Genomic DNA, 17,808 nt, shown 5'->3' on the forward strand with positions numbered 1-17,808 from the left:
CGGTCTGGTAAAATGTCCAACCCCAGCGGGAATGCGCAAATTACCGCGATAAATCCAGGTACTGTCGGAAAAAAGAGGAAAAAGTCAACAGCGGGAATTTCGAAGGAGAGGGAAACTTCAACTGTGGACCAGCCGGATGTGCACATGGACGGTGTCGGTAAGCAAACGTGTTATCTTTTCTTTCAATGAAAAGAAGCTTGATTGAGATTGATTAAACATCGGAGTCATTGATTAGTTTTACACAATTCAACCATATTAGTGAAGCCACTGGCTAGGGCACAATCTTCCTGCACGACTCGTGCCACGAGCACCCCAAAAATGTACCCCCCCCCCCCGCAGTTTTTCTAGACTAAAACCGCTCATTTCCACGTCCAAGTTAATGAAATGTGCGCAAGGGCACCCTTACTGTCGTGTGTACTTGTTGTAATTACAGTATTTGCACTCTGTGAAGAACACTGGAGCAGCCCGTACGCATGTGCGCGGCGCGCGCGTATGTGTGTGTGTGTGTGGGGGGGGTTAACGCGCGGGGCAAACCAACTTGGCTGCAGAGGACGTGAACATCTGAACAGGTACAGAGCCGGGGAGGAGCTCAGATACCGCTTATGACTCCAGATCCCGCAACAAACCAGCAGCTGCTTTCTAAATAAAAAAATAGTTTTTATCCATAAATTAATGTAATTTATTGGGTTTACTGGATTTTATGAAAAGTGGAAGCAGAGAAAAAGACGAGTCTGCATCAAAGTGAATTTGTTTCCATCATCTCACTCATCATGACTCTGGGTATTTGACAGACAGAAAAGTCTATACCAGGTTGTGAAAAATGGACAAAGGATCTAAAGAAACATCAGCGTCCAGTTTAGAAACAAGAAAAACACTCCAAGGATAAAAGTATGCAGGCGGGGTCCAAAATTTAAAACTCACTAGGTGCCAAATATGACCAAATTTGACGATGGAGGAGTAAAATTAAGAGCAACATTTGGCTAATGAAGGTTTGCTCTTCATTAGCCATTTCTTGTTAATTTGCTTATTGGTGGATTTTATCTAAGCTCTTCTGCCGTTCTTGTATGATATTTGTATAATATTGACCCTTCAGAACATCAAAACATTATTTTTAAAGGTCATATTTTATACATTTACCCTAACCTGGCTTTTCTAATTAGAATTTGTTCTTTATGGTATCATTTCAGATACTGAGGAAACTGTAGCTCCAACAGCATTTCTGCATTTTAAGAAGAAAGAGCTTAAACAACGTGAGGCCAAGAAGAAGAAGCAGCACACAGTCACCAAAAAAATCAGTGACCTGACTAAGGAGAGAGACTCCCTCTGCCAACAAGTTGGTCAAAGTAAGTGGGCCCACAGTTTTGTTTGTTGTTTGAAACAGGACTGCACACCTGGCAATAATACTTTGGTGCTTTGTAAAATATATATATTAAGGGAAAGAAAGGCCAATATTTAACAGTGAGAAGGCCCTCATCAAAGCATGGAGCTCGGCGCTATGGCCAAAAAAAAAAAACTTTGTCTAGGTTGTCCTCATACTCCCTCTTCTGCTAACGATCTTCAAACGGATTTTGCTGCGTGTGATTTGATGCTCCAAGTTTAAAGTCACCACCACAGTGACCAAATTTTATTTTTTGACTCACCAGCCACCATCAATAATGTGTTTCATTTCCTATCACAAATAAGTTGTTTTTGTTTCCTTTAGCACAGCAGCAAAACATGTCACTTAAAAAGGCCCCCATGCTCCGCCCACAAGGTCAACTGTAGTCTGAACCAGATGAAGAGAATGAAAACTTTTTTAAGAAAATGAAATGATCTAAAAGTAATTTGTAAATGGCATGAAGACATTTTTAATGTCATGCAACTGGAAACTCTAACTAAAACATGCAGAGAAAACAAGGACAGATTTACTCCAAGAAAGCAGAGTGCTGGGTAAATAGAGGCCAGATTCTCCCAAAAAAATGGGAAAATCTTGAACTACAAATTTGAATTAATTGATCAAATTAATTTATTGGCCAGGTCTATTGGAACACAAGTGTGTTATTGCACAGTTAGTTCCTAAAAGATAATAGCCTATTTGTAGCATCGATTAACAGCAAACACATCTGTTCAACTGATGACCCACAGTGATGCTGATTAATTAAATAGTAAGTCTTGGGAAATGCAAATGTTAAAAGAATGTATGCGAGTGGACTTGTATTATCATAGGTAATAATTTCAAATTAACAATTGAATTGTGTTTTCTATCATGTTGTTCACACAGATAACAGTGGGACAACTGACTCATCCTCCTCGGCCAACACATCTCCTGGTGCATCTTCTTTTTCTTCGTCCTTCAGTTCATCCAGCTCCAGTTCATCCAGCTCCACTTCATTCAGCTCCTCTTCATCCAGCACCTCATCAACTGCTTTTTCAGATCAGAAATTGAAGAAAAAACGCAAGAACAAAAAGATGCACCGCCACCGGAGTCAAAAAAAAAAGGACAAAAGAAAGAAAAAGAAGACAAAAAGGGAACACAGCAGGCGAAGAGGTAAGCGTAAAGACAGGACAGCAAAAAGGCCACTCCCCTCATGTGTGTCAGGGTGTCGAGCATGGAGACATCACATCTGTCTCTCTGTGTCTCTGTTTGTCTGTATCTATCTTTTTCTATGTCTGTCTAGCTTTCTTTCTGTTTTTGTGTGAAAAAATGTTTTAAATGTATGTCCTGGTGGGTATAGTATTGTGAACTCTCCAATTGCCTTGTTTGTGTAGTCTTCATCCCTTTTTGCAACCGCATAGTATCTGTGTTTGTGTCCCTGTGTTTATTCACTTATTGTATGTTTGTTGGACTTAAATTTCTATCTGTTTCAGCACGTCATCCTCAAGAGGTCATCAAGAGATACAAGAAAGTCCTAAAGGCTTACAAGAAAGGGAGAAAGCTGAGTTTGGCATATCAGAAGGTCGGTGTTGACCGAAACACCATTGTCAGCAATGCTCCGATCTGTGAATTGGCTGTGGTGGCCCCAAAGACATATAAGGGGTTACTGGGTGCCCACACGCCACAACAACGACTTCAGGACTTTTCAAAAAAATGTCTGGAAGTGATAAATAGTGATCCAAACCTTTTGAGGGATGTTGAACATCAAAAGAAGAAGGGAAAACTGATTCCTCTGTCCAGGAAAGCTTAGGTATTGAAACACTGCGGGATGGTGTCACAGAGTAGTTCAGTGTTGCTCAGGTCCAGTTGACCAAATATATTGAGTTCTAATTGTTCTACAGCAAAAGTGCCAATGGCTTGTTATAGATTCATTTGTTTTTTTCTGTTCTGCTCAAAAAGTTCTAAAATTCCGTTTTATTCTGCTGATCTGCCATGTGACGACTCAGTATGTGTGGAAAAGGAATAAACAGTGTTCAACACTTAACTTGTGGTGTTTCTTTGGTCAAGTACGGTAAACAGAAAAAGCTATTAGTGAAAGAAGGATGAGATAAAGCATCTGATATTTTGAATATTACATATTTTTGTACCTTGAAATTGTCCCACCCATTTGCTTTTCAACAAAGCTTCACTAGCAGATGGTTAAACTATTAACAACTGACCTGTAAAGTGTGAGTTAATATACCAGTTAAGCGTTAGTTATTAGCTTGTAAATGTTATTTGGACGTTATTATAAAGTTGGAATTGATCCTCATTTACAAATAGTGAAGAAACGAGGAATAGCTGCAACTTTATAATAACGTCCTAGTAACATGTTTAAAGTATTAACTGATTCTTAATAAGTCATTAGTAAGTAATTTATTAACAGTTTCTTCATCATCTGGCTAATTAATAAGGTACAGTTAGAACTCATGAATATACGGGTAACAAGTCATTTATAGCTCACTAACTAAAAGCTTGTTAGTTATCTGCTGTCTATCTATAAGATACATTTATAAATCCTTAACTAACTGTTAACAGTTATTTAGCAAGTCATTTATTGCTCAATAACTAAGATTTTATTAATGATTTGTTAACTAGCTATAACGGATAGTTATTATAAAGTGTTACCGTATATACTTTGCACAAATGCCATTGAATTTGATCTGTATTCTGTAAGTAAAAAGGATTTTTAGTGATAACATTTTCTTCAATGCCCTTCACCTTTAGTGTGACAGTGTAATATTGGTGCTTCAGTATTTCAGTATGGTATTATTTATACTCATAAAGGTGTTAGGTTGGTTAGATTCACTTAGAAAGGTGTGCTACTAAGGCAATAAAGTAACACGTTGTTGAAGTATTATTTATTGATATTTCTAACTTACACAGAATGAGCATATGTGCACCAGGTGGTATTGTTTGAGCTGCTTCCCTCAGTGTCTGTAATTATGCTGTTTAACCCTTTATCACTGGAGATGTTGTCAGCGAAACCTAAATAACTCACGCTCTTTGATACACTGTAAATCTTCTATGGTTTATGCGATCAACATGAATAAACGATTCTGACGCGAAGAAAAACGGCTTTTCATGTTGGCTTTCCGGCGTTATGCACCATTTTACGTTTATAAAGTACGCAAATTAGTACTTACATTTGTAACTAAGTGTCTTTCTGTCAGAAGGGGAAACTGGATGTTTAAAGTACTAGGGGTGTAATGATACACGCAGTTGAACCGAACCGTTTTGGTACGGCAGTTTTGGTTCCGTTCACTTCTGCACCGTTTCGGTACGTTTTTTCTTTTTTTCCCTGCGTATGCATTAAAACAACCCAGCGGCTTTGTCAGTCATAGCGGGGAAACGAGAGCCAAGCTACCAATCAGCTAGCTGCGTTGACTGTCCTTGCTCCATACTCCACACGCCCTCGAACAGTCTCAGAGAGAGGGTAGACTGAGAAATAGATTGCTCCATCTCCTTTCCGGCATTAAAACCCATTTCTTATGTACAGACTCAAACAGCGTAACAACATAAACCTCACTTCCCTTCATAACTCTCTCAGTGATGGTGAAGAATTCAACACACAAGAATGAACACTTCCCATGAGTCTTAGTGGCTATAGGCAGGGCTAACCCCCAGGTCGCCACTGTATTGACTTAGCGCCGATGCGGAACTGATGTTAGCCGTGAGTTTCCTCCGAGACGCTATAAGGTGACGGACAGTAAGCATGTCAACATATGGCTAATACAGACGCGAGGCCAGAGATGTGGACCCCCCCATCTCCTTACGCTCTCCTGTGTGGGAACACTACGGCTTTGTTGTCAGCATCTATGAAGGGAAAAACAATTGATAAGTCTAAAGCTGTGTGTTGACATTGTTACACAAAGATAGCGTAATGCCACAGATAACACATCTGTTAACAAACTTAAAACGGCATCACCCAACTGTAACAATCAGGTCTACAAAAAAAAAATGTGCAAGTTAAAATATTTTTTTTTCAGCATCCAAAGTTTTTGGTTCCTGGCAGTCAATGGTTTTTCTTATTTTTGAAACAAATCACCTACATAGGTCTATTTTATTTATTATGTAATACCAATAAATGCTTTTTGTAAGTAATTTTTTCTGCCTTATTTTTTTGTACCGAAAAAATACAGAAAATAGATAGATAGATAAAAACTTTATTGATCCCCCATGGGAGAAATTCAGGTGTCCGACAGCAAAACACACACGAACACACACAATAAATAACAATAAAATAAAAGTTTATAAAATAGCAGTTCATATCAGGCAGATTTGTTAAACACCAGTATCGAACCGAAATTTACTGAACCGAGCCCTACAAAATACCGAACCGAATTGAGATTTTAGCATATCGTTACACCCCTAAGCACAGTATAGTGCTTAGGGGTGTAACGATAGTGGAGAGAGTGAGGTTTCATGAATGCCAATACAGCCAAGGTTGTTTTGTCCCACAAATGCAAACAAACACCTAACAGATGGAAGAACATGCAGAAACGGCAAGTCATTTTCCAGTTGAAGAAAATCATTTTGATTTAGTAAAAAATACCAATTAGCCTACTATGTATATTACATATTAGAAGTTATATACTAGTACGGTACATGTTTAGTTGACTTATTTTATTCGACTTGTAAAAACCTATCAGAAAAATCCAAATATTAACATAAAAAAATTATTTTCCTAGTAGTTACTATTTTTAAAGAGTAGTCCAGTCACTAGCTCGACCACTTTTTGGATCGAATAGTAAATAATTATAATGTTCCTAACACGGGTGCTAACATGCTGTGTTGTTCTAGCCAAGGGTTGCCCACATTTAAATATACACACAGTATAGACCAAAAGTTTGGACACTTCCCATTTATTTGAATGAGAAGGTGCGTCCAAACTTTTGGTCTATACTGTATATTAGAGCTGCACAATTTGAGGAAGATTCGTGATTTGTGAGGGAATCTAGCTCTTGGTTTAGAGTGAAAGTTTAATTGATGAGTGGCGTGTAGAGTGAGTGACCCAAGAACCCAGCTTACCTGCAAGCGAGGTAGATCTTCCTTATTGAAATTGCGCCAAAGCTTCATTGCTTTACTTGCGTGTACGATTGGAGAGTTATGGTAATTTAAAGAACGTTCACACTACAACTAAACCTTTTGTGTTAAGGGTCAAGGAACTGCAATATTTGGTAGTTACAGGTTTCGGAAAATCCATGAGTCGAAGGTGGGAGCTCGGTTAAATTTCAAAGCCTCTAAAAGGTTACAGTCTACCAATTTAATTTTTAGAGAGAATCTGACAAATTCTTACTGTTAGGTAAAAGAATCAGTAAGTTCCTACTCTGCAAATGTTTATGTGCTGATATTGAAAAGCTTATTACAATATTGAACTGGACAGGTTCCAAACGCAGAGCTATTCTCTACTGAACATCAGAGCACAAAGCCAGTGAAAAAATACGAAGAACGAGAACATAGGACTCTGTCAACACCAAACATCAAAGTCTTTGCATTCAAACTAGATGCTGTTTAGAAAAACAGCAACGTGTGGATACACCCTTATTAAAGTTTTAAGAGAGGAAACCAAGCAACATTTGTATGCCTAAAGCAAACACGTTAAGACAGATTTACTTTCCTTTTTGTAACTGGTATTTTTATTACGTTAGTCAAAATATATCTAAACAAAGAGGAAGTTGGTTACTTTACATGATTTTTTTACAGAACTTCTAATTGTAGTAAAAATTAGAAGACAAAAAAAAACTATGCCAAACACAATACTCTTGAATTAGATGTAAATTTAAATGTAGACTGGTTATTAATTAAATATTATCAGTATTAATAATCCTTAAGATTATGAAGATTCTTGCAATTAATTAATATTGTTTCAGTGTGATACAGATAGTTCCCAAAGTTTGGCGGGTGGCCACAGTGGCACCAAGTTTGATGTCTAATTCCATAGCAGAGATGGTTGTTTGTCAGCCATAATGAGTCTTTTTATTTAAAATAAGAATACCATACATATAATGAGGCACAGCTGACTGCAGGTGTGTAAAAGCGTGTGCGGCATGCTGAGATAAGTTGTACACTGTCTGTTCAAAACTGAAACAAAGGTGGTTTTAAAAGTGAGGCACCTAGTAATCTTACAGTCAGGACTGTACTTGTAATTTGTGAGAACATATGTGTATATGTATAGGTTTTATGTTGAAAAATGGGTTTAAGCCTTAGTCATAAATTGTAAGTTGTATACGGGCAAAAAATGAACAAACCTGTGCAGGGCACACGGGTGGCAGATACTTGCACCGTACTAATGACTAAAGTTTGGCATCAGGGCGAAAACCGTATGACAGCATCACCCATACGCCACAATAACATGCTACTGTCATTAGCCTTCTGAACCCTTCATGATACATTTACCAGATTTACGACAATCGTATGCTCCATCTTCATGATATCCTTGAAGTAGCCATATATTTTATCCTTCAAATATAATCAACAATTTAATTTAGAAATATAATGAATATGACTTAGGAAGAATAAAAAACAGACTTGTGATCAATAATGTGATGTCATATTAGTGTCTGAAAGCATGGTAGAGAAGCCACACTGGAACGTGTGTGTAAAATGTTCTAGTAAAGGGTGGAACATTTTATTTCCTCTAAAATGAAAAACAAAGGTTATTTTTTAAAACATGTCTGTTGGAAACACTGTTGTCAGTTTAGAACTAAGTGTTTTCTAGTTGTTACAGATTCATTTTTATTAAGGTGTTGATGTGTCTTTTTTTTATTTACTGTCTTCTTGTCATCTATCTACTGCAACTGTATACAGCAAAACTTTGATGGAAAAGCTGTGGACAACATTTCACGTAAAACGATCCAAAGTATAAGTGCTGTTTTATGTTTTGTTTACTGCTAGAGTTATACCCAACCAACCAGGAAGTTGACAAAAAAAACTTTTAAGTGTGACATTGCCTAATGTAATAAATATAATTTCTTTCTTTGAAAATGTTTGTGGTTTTCTATTTAAACATATCTACACATATCTAGATCAAATTGTAAGAATCAAAGCTTGAACTGTGAACACACACAAACACACACACACACACACACGCACACACACACACACACACACACACACACACACGCACACACACCCACACACACACACACACTTTATATATATACATATATATATATATATATAAATATATCACAAATCAATAGCAAGGATTTACAGATCAAACTGTGATTCTTACAATTATATATATTTAATTTATTTATTTTTTATTAACTAATACTGTACCTCAACTTGAGTATTCTTTACACTGTGTATTTTTAATGTAGTGGGTCTGTGTACTCCCTTTTTAGTGATTGGCCCATGAGTCTAGAATAAATTCTATCTATCTATCTATACGCTTTATTAGGTCACTTTAAGAAAAAATATCTTTTTTGTTTTGATCCTAAAGATTCTCAGAGACTCTAGTCAGGCAGATTAAAAAGTCAAGTTAATGTCGTTCTGTCTAAATCTGCAGCTGTGATTGAATTTGTTTGTTGGTTTTTGTGTTTGTTTTATGTGTGTTTACAGTATTTTGTATGTTTCGGTTTCTCTGCATGGGAATCACACCTGTTTTCAGTTTCTAATCACCTCAGATGTTTCTGCTTGAGTTAATTAGTCCTCTGTGTATTTAAGCCCAGTTTCAGTTGCCAGCTCTGCTATGCCACATGATTGTTTTTGGCATTTAAACTGGGTTGCAAGGTTTAAGTGCACAGCTTTTATTTGTTAGTTGCTCATGTTTAAGTTTCTCCAGTGAAAGTTTTGTCATGTTTACAAGTCTCCTGCATGTGGTGTTCTCCATCACTACCTGATGTGATAAATTCGATTTAAGCATAAAATTGGAGTCCAATAACTGAGAAATAAATGTATGCTCACCAGATCAAGAAGTTGGGAGGGGAATGAGAATCAATAGCAGGGGGATTTGGAAAATAACTAAATCTTTGCTTAGATACCAAAAGGCACAAGGTGTATTGATTACTTGTGAGAATGACTTGGATTTTATTATCTCTATGGTCAGGTTAAATGCACACAGAAGACAAACATTTCGACTTAAAGGAAAAAAGACATTCCAGAACACTGACCTGCCGGTGGATGTCTGAAAAAACATGATCAGTGAACCATCTTCAAGGAATTTTTTACATTCATTGATTTCTTTTTTTTTGTTTTTTTTCCATTTTTTTTTCCAGACTCTGTTCCCTTTTTAATGTTTGAAGTCTAAAGTTTTCAGTATTAGATTTTCTTTTATCTTCTCCTTTTCACTTTTTAAACACAAGGGCCTGTAGTTGGTACCATTTAATTCATTCCAATAGGTTTACTAAATAAAATTGAAAGTAAGTCTTTTATTTTTAGGAAAAAAATAAACTGTAGGTATTTCTGAAATAAACAAAATAAACCAAGTCTTAATTGGCAAATAAAAAAAGTTTCAGCCATGACTTACTGATGAACTTAAATATTCCAATTAAATTTGAATAAAAGAAAATGAGAGCCAAATTTCAAACTAGATTTTTTTTAAATGTTTTTTTTTTTTTTTTAGAAAATTCTTAAAGGTATTTTGGCAACCTATCCTCCTCTTTTTCTGCCTAAGCAAATCGCCCATGAAATATCAAAATTGTTTGGGATAATATACACTCAATACTAATTTAAGCTTGAATTTTGGTGTTAACCAAAGTTTCCTCTGAGAACAATCCAACTGACAGTTGGATCCATTAAAAAAGACCTTTTTTAAAAACACAAATAAACAAATTATACCTGCATGTACACATATACGGTAAGTAATACAGCTAAACATAGATTTTTATTTATTTATTTTAATTTTTTTATAGAATGAGTAAAGATATCCAGACATGAAAGTGTAACCCAACGGCAGCATAACTGAAGGTCTTCTTTAGCTTTGAGCTAAAGAGGGTGTTAGCCTGCTGGACTGGTTTTATGAGAGCTGCCTGAGCTGCTCTGCCTCCCATTCTCTTTTTTTTGAAAACCTTTAGAAATGAGTAAGCATTCGATGAGGACTCTTCTTTTTATTGCTTTTTTTCTTCATTCTGCCTCTTCAGCATATCAACACAAACATCCCCTTAGCGGGTCACATCTCCTTCATAAGAAGAATTCACATCCTTAGAAAATCCTATGTCTGCTGCTTTAAAAGTGGACCTGAACTGTCTGTCTTCTCCCTTGGGAGACTGTGATGGACAATTTGAGCTGGCTGGTGCGGAGGAGGGGGGGGGGGGGGTGAGCACTACAAACATAGAACTATATGATAAAGGAGACAGGTTCCGCTTAAACTCTATGGTTTTATTCATAAATGGGGGAAAAAAAAACATGTTGAACAACCTAGTAAGACATTAAATATCACTTTCTACAAATTTAACACAAACTAGTCTGAAGAAACATTAAATATTTGCCCTCTAATCCCTTATGATTTCTTTTTTTGTATATTCAGGATAGCCTTTAAATTCTTGACTAAAAATAAGGCCCCTATAAAGCTTTCATTTGTCTAAAAACTTAATGTAGGAGATGGTTCTAATATAACAAACTTCATTGGTAAATTAAGTTACAGAAATGCTTCATAAAGCTGGGAGCAAACATCACAACATGCTTTTGTTTGTACTGATTCAGTTTTTAGGACTAAACTCTGCCACTATGCTCCTCTTCAAGAGGAAAAATGTCCCAGCAGTCTTTTCAGTCAAACTGTGTTCCTTCTGCTCTGGAATTAGTTGTTGAGATAATGAGATGTGCATGGCCTTTCGTTCTGTCAGGAATTCTGAGCGTTATAGGGTTCAACTTTGCTGGGAAGTGATGCCCACCTAGTCAGCTGATTGCAAATCGAATCTTTCAAAATCTTGAGTCGTCTTTCTTAAAGTAGAAAGCTAGAACAGAAATCTTTTTGAAATGGCTTTCAAATAATCTCCAGATGGTGAGCAGTTGTTGTTCAGTAACCAGTGACAACGTTCGTTTTTTTTCATTTCACCAAGTAAATAATTGAAAACTGATTGGGTTAATCCCCAATGAGTGACTTTAAATGAAGAAGGGTAAAAGGTGATCACACAAACCAAGTTTGTGTTTCTATTTCCTGATGAGTGAAGTCTTTTTTTTTTTCCTTTTCATCTGTGACATTTTCTTTGCTACATGGACAACTAGGAGAACTTGTTAAAACTCAACATTGCGGAGGGCAGCTCTGTTAAAACACCAAGCACTCCTGTGGCGAGCTTTTCTCCCATCTTGAAATCTCACTGAATCTATTTTTCATTGTCAAGCTGTGCTCCCCCCACAGTTTTTCTTCACTGAAATCAGTCAGAAAATGTAAAAGTTTGTTCTTCAACAGGAAAACATCAATTTGCGGAACAGCAACTGTGAAATGAGATCTCAACCCTTTTTTTATTCAATTTATATGTTGTTTTTTTCAGTATTTTAGTCACACAGCTCTTTGAGGTGGGACTTCAGACGGACCTTTTCCTTATGCTTCTTCAGTCACTGTTATTCTACGAGTAGCTGTTGGGAACCAAGGCATCTACTTGTTTGTTTGTAGAAAGACGGTCTGCAGAAATGATGGTGAAATGTCAGAACTCTGTCTGAAACGTATTTATAGCCCTCAATTGAATTGGGGCCTCAACCTTTGATCAATGAATCAAAGCAATTCCAGTCTTCCTCAGTGTCTCCTGCTGAAAATTTCTGTCTCATTCTGTGCTTGAGAAAACTTTTCTATGGTCTACAGTTGTTGCCTTCAGTCTGTGGTTGTGTCTGAAGTCCTTCACAACTGCTTAGTGCTCTATAGTGTGTTCGCCATTTAGTAGAGCTGTCCAAATCTACTATCCTACTATTCACAGGGTCTCAATGGAAAAACCATTGTGCATCAATACTCGTTAAATTTGCAAAAAATAGACCATATCGCATTGTTTAACTTTTTTATGTAAAAAAATACATTTCAGCTTGTTATTCAAAAGCCATCCAAGGTTTCCAGTGGATTCCCAAATAGTCTTTTGTAAAATGATCATATTTATTAGCTTTTTACTTCGGGATATCAGATCTGTCAAACTTGCCATTAAAAAAAAAAAAAAAAAAGTAGTGAGAATGGTGTCCGAATATCTTTGAAAATCTATAGTGCTCCTTTTTTTTTTTAAGTAATGGAGTAGAGAGAGAATTGGGACATAGCATTTGTCTTCTCACTTGGACGTACCCTTCAAAAGCCCTCATTTAAAACTAAAAGGAGACATAACCTTTCAAAAATCAGACATTGCTTTTGAAAAGTCGTTTAACAGAACTGTGAGCCGCTGAACATGGGCTGCAAAAAAGTTGAGAGCAAGAAATCAAAGTTGAAGGTGAAGCCAAATTGGACTAGAGACATGACCAAAGTAAACAACATTACAATACTGAAGGTAAAACACAAAAGCAAGGCTGGATTTGGCCAAATGAAAAGATATGCAAAGCTTCTGGGAAAATGCCTTTTGGAAAGATAAAACAAACTTGACCTTTCTCGGAAACATCAGCTCTGTTTGTAAATGCAAAAATGCATCACATCAGGAAGAGAATGTGGAGGTTTGACTATGGTCTGGAGCATCTGCCACTGTTTGTCTTGGATGAAATGTCAAGACTATATGGTCTATAATTTTCCAACAGGATAGGGCGCAACAAAGTATTTAAGACCTACTCCAATGAAAATTGTGTTTCAATATCATCTTGTCGCATTCTGAATCAGGAGCTGACAAAAATGCAGTTTAAAAGGATTATACTTGTTGTGTATAAAATATGCTGGGTGGGCCACAAGCTTTCTGCTCCATTTCATTCTGATGCATCTGCTTCCAGGTCCGAGCTGGCATCTAGCTCAAAACTGTACGGCTGATTGGATCTGATATTGCTCACCATTTTTGTTGCCCCAGTATTGTTAGGTTGGGGTTGTGAGGGGCTGCAAGGTAGCGGGAGAGCAGTGAACAGAGCTCTCAGTTATTGGTGGGTGGGGCGGGGGAAACGATGTCCAAAAAAACAATTTTCCTTTTAGACTAAGAAAACAAAAACAATCATGATTTAAAAAAAAAAAAAAAAAAAAAGATGGATTAGAAGATGATCTGAGTGGGTCTTTAATGCTACCATCACTTTTGCTTCATTAGTTCATTAAATGATTCTACTGAACAGTTATGTAAACACAATTATGAATATTTAGTAGATGCTTTTTGAATTAATATTACGTTCGTTTTAGGTAATTTCACTCACCATTGTGTGTTTTCTTAATAACAGAGGTCCTAGTTTACCCATGTAAATGGCTTAAACCATCTAACTGATGTAAAAAAACAAAAAAAAGAACACCTCACATTGAAATTCCTAAAAACTTTTGGTGAATAAAAGAAATGTCCCCTTTCAAAAAAAAATTCGAATCCCTTTAAGTTTATATCAAAAACTTGTTTCTTTTGTACTTTTTCCTCATGTAACCCATCATTCTTTAATGCTTCCACATTTCTAACAGTGGTGAAAAGTAAAAAAAAAAAAGAAACATTTTCTACCCAGCAGGCTCTGCTCTTTGTCTGGGTTGAGAGATCCTACCCACTTGCTGCCTAATCTTGCCTGCATTGATTCAACTCCCCCCCCCCCCTGCACACACAAACTTCCAAGCTCAGCAGGCCGTTGTGACCGAGCTGCTGAACTGGCATGCGCTTTCAATTATGGCACGAAAAAATAAAGAAAAAACAAACGATGCGAGAGTCCCAGCCATAAGAAGCTGCAAGTCGTTTCAGTTGGTCTATCAACTGAGCTCCCACTTCAACACACAGCCCTCGTCTCAGTTTGAAAAGTCCAATAAAGCAGAGCTCTCGGTGCTTTTGCTTGCCAGCCACAGCTGTGGCGAGGTGCACCTGCACCTTGTCTTTTTAAAGAGCCATGGATGTTGTCACATCTGAGAAATTACCCAGATGCCCCAGAATATTTCAAACTATTTATGAAAACTGTGATTAAGTTTATGTTGGGCAAAGTTACTCTATTAATCATGAATGCTTCGACCTGCTATCCATCAGAGAGACAAAAGCTCCAACTTCAAACAATCTGGCTTCAGTGCAACATCTGGTCCAAGAGGAAATGTTGCCTTTGTTAATAAAGTGATATGAATTGTTCTGACAGACAAAAGCCAGAGAACATTATGCGTCCCGCTCAGGTGGTATTGAAGTATGGCAGAGCGCTCTCCTGCAGCGTGGAGCTGCTGTTGTGTGACATGCAGGGGCCATAAGCCATAAAATAGAAACAGACAGTTCTTTCGTTATAAAGGTGTTAAATGATGCTGTTTAATGTGGGGAGTTTATACAGTGAAATGTCATACTCCAGCCCCTGAGAGGACTTGAACTTTTTTTTTTACATCCTAGCCTGGCATCTGCGGATATTTTTTCAACATCTCCATTAGATTTATTTTATATCTTGCAGGTACATGCTTGCTTTGTGTTGCTCCTGATTGCTCGCCTCTTTTCATATAAGAAAATGAGATTCAAAGCTTTTTATATTTATTTTCCCTCATGATCTAATTTTTGTCTGCAGTATTTGCCTTTTTTACATTACTATTCAACTCAGTAAATCCTGTAACTGTTGCAATTATGGAATCATTCCTCTGTTTAATTGTTGTTGCTAATGCAATGACATATGTATTGATGAGGGAACTTAATGCCAACGGCGGATGAAGGTCGATCGTCGGGTTAGTGAGAATGGGAATCAATTATAGTGTGCACTCGTGTGCTTCCTTCTTCAGAACCATAATTTGTATTTTCAAATATGTTGCTGTTAAATGCAAAACACTGATCTCAAAACAGTTGTTATGCTCAACCAAAGCCCTGCAAGCTGCCTTCACGCATTTGGACACAATCATCAAATAAATCCCGGTTCATTCTCTGCCAAGGTTTAATGTTTGCAGAGGATTAAATCAGAAAAAAATCAATTTGCTTGCTCTCGGACGTCAGGTACTATAGTTTATGCATGTGCTGATGCTTCTGCCATGTCCTGTTTTCCACACAACCCTTAAAAAAATAAATAAAAGGAAATATATGCTTAATATACAGTCACTTCTGTTTTAAATTGGTTGGAGAAGTTTCCATTATAAGGCCTGCTGTCTAATCATTAAGGGAAGGTTCTTCAAGCAGCCAAGAATTGAATGTCTTACAGGACATGCTGAGCTTCAAACACCTTTCTGACACGGCTACAAAGTGAATTTTCTATCACTGTATTGATGTGTTGGCTGCATCCAGGCATCTTTCACAGCACAGGAAACTTTCCCAGTCAACAAGGAGGCTGTAGATGCATTACATCATACTTCAGTCTTGGACGGATCCCATTTAAATGCATAAACTTTGATTTCCAAACAGAAGAAGGAGTGAGGGTGTAATTTGTCATAATTTTCAAACTGCTGCAAGCTGTTTTATGGTAAATGACTGTGGCTGTGATGGTTTGACTTTGGGAGGGGATAAAGGCAATTTTTACTGCCAGATCATAAATCTCCAGCAGCTCTGTCTGGACGCTGTGTACCAAAGTTGTAACAAACTGGACACATTAGAAGTAAAACAGGCCTAGAATAAAGAGAATTCCTTTACATTCAGCAGACTTTAACAGCAGGTTTGTAGCTCAACTTTGATCCATCCTGTTTCCCAATAATCCTATTATAACTATATGAAAACAAAGCATGCAGACCATAAAGGTAAGATTGACTAGAGTAAGTACCAAGAAAAGATTAAGAATTTAAAGTACATTTTTGGATTCTTTGTCTCATTTGGTTTTGATCTACATTAAACTTTTGAGTTTGAACGGTGGCTAACTGTTTTTTTTTTTTTTTTCTTTTGCTATACATTAGATTATAGACATTAAAATAAGCTGTCGACATTTGCTTGTTTGCTTTAAAAAAGTGTCCTGTTTTGTTTGTGGTATTTAATGAGAGATACTTGATGCAGATATCTTGTTTACACGATGGAAGTCTTTCTTGTTTGTGGGGGACGGCCACCCCAAATGCTTCTAACACTTGATAATTAGGAGGCATCTCAAACGAGAGGCCTAGAAAAGATGCCTGGAAAAGCTTCCCAAGAGAGTAGAGTGTTGTTCCGGCTCCATTTCTGCAGAGTGCAGGCAGGGCTTTGCGTTTGCAATATTTTTTTTTTCTTTTGCAAAAAACAGAATAAACACAATAACACAGAACATAAAAAAGCATAAACATGATATAAGAACAATCAATTCCCCAAACAGTATGGGCAGATTATTCATCAAGTTTTGCTATAACAGTTTTGAGTGACAGCTGTAACATATTTGACACTAACGCTGTGCGGTCGGGGATGCCACATCCTGCTCATCAGTCAGTCTTTTAGAGCTCACCAACCTACATAGATGAGAAGCTTTTTCATGAATGCCTCCTTGAGTTGTGGCTCTGGAGTGACATCCTATCACTATTTTTAATAAAATAAAGCAGCGTCTGTCAGAAAGGTAAAATAATCTGCACGTGCACGGCTTCTGTCTCACTGTGACGCCTTATTGCTGCTCAGCGTACACAATTCACTCCCCTGAAGTCGGTAATCTGTTTGATCTGTTTTGTAGGTGATTCTCATGTTGACAAAATACTTTGACTTCAACTCTGGCAGAGTGACAGAGAGCTCTTTGTGGAGGTAAGATATCCTGTTCTGTCTTTTTGTTCAAATCTGTGCAGCAAAAAAAACTAATGGCTTCTTCTTAACCTTCCCTGATTTAAATGATTCTTAATGGACACATAAGTGGCACTTTACTTTAAAAGTTGTGGCTCCTGTAACGTACATTGCTATTTTTGTTTGCTCATAAAAAGGGTTTTGGCAGTTTTCTTGAAGTGGAGTTCAACAAAACAAGATAATGCATACATTTTTTTTTCATAAATGCATTTGGCATTGCCTTTATAACTAAATATATAGCGTGTCAGAGGTTAAAAAGATACAACAAACATAAAATTATGAATCAAACGCAAGTCTAAAAAATGCCTCTGCAGTAAATTAGTAAAGCAGCAACACTGAAATTTGACATTGGCCGAATCCAAATTTCTAATTTCTTTTCTACACCTACGGCTTCTCTCCATCCAAGCATTTATCCCTTAAAACTGAGAGATATAGAAAAAATATTGGCTATGTCCAAATTCTTTCACCACTTCTCACTCATAGTGCAACATTGCATTCTCCATTTTGTAGTTCTGAATCTTCAATTCGATAAGAGTGCCCTAAACACTTCCTAGAAGTCTCTGCAAAAAAAGTGTGCATCAATGCTCACTAGATTGGGGAATAAAGATCACAATTCACTGCGTTTGAACAATTTTTGCAAAAAACCTGTTTAAAAATATGCATATATTTTTTTTTTAAATAAGCCAACGTTTTTCATCATCAAAACAGTGGTTTCATAAACGTTCTTTGTAAATTGTT

At 36.9% G+C, this 17,808-nt stretch overlaps 2 protein-coding genes across 2 annotated transcripts in view; both read left to right on the top strand.

Annotated features, from left to right (window-relative positions):
• LOC101170785 (VPS10 domain-containing receptor SorCS1) overlaps positions 1–17,808 on the top strand; it is a 64,116-nt gene that overhangs the window by 10,230 nt on the left and 36,078 nt on the right. Inside the window, exon 2 of the mRNA XM_023963117.2 lies at positions 16,967–17,034. Coding sequence (XP_023818885.1) covers positions 16,967–17,034 — 68 coding nt within the window. The remainder of the gene's footprint in view (positions 1–16,966; positions 17,035–17,808) is intronic.
• On the top strand, positions 13–3,398 carry LOC111948743 (uncharacterized). The gene is made up of 4 exons (XM_078932280.1): positions 13–157; positions 1,161–1,343; positions 2,261–2,527; positions 2,848–3,398. Exons 1-4 carry the CDS (start codon positions 13–15, stop codon positions 3,162–3,164), a joined length of 912 nt encoding a protein of 303 aa, XP_078788406.1. The 3' UTR covers positions 3,165–3,398.

Source organism: Oryzias latipes, chromosome 15 (genome assembly GCF_053564925.1).
Source record: "Oryzias latipes strain Hd-rR chromosome 15, Olatipes_Hd-rR_3.1".
Classification (NCBI taxonomy): domain Eukaryota; kingdom Metazoa; phylum Chordata; class Actinopteri; order Beloniformes; family Adrianichthyidae; genus Oryzias; species Oryzias latipes.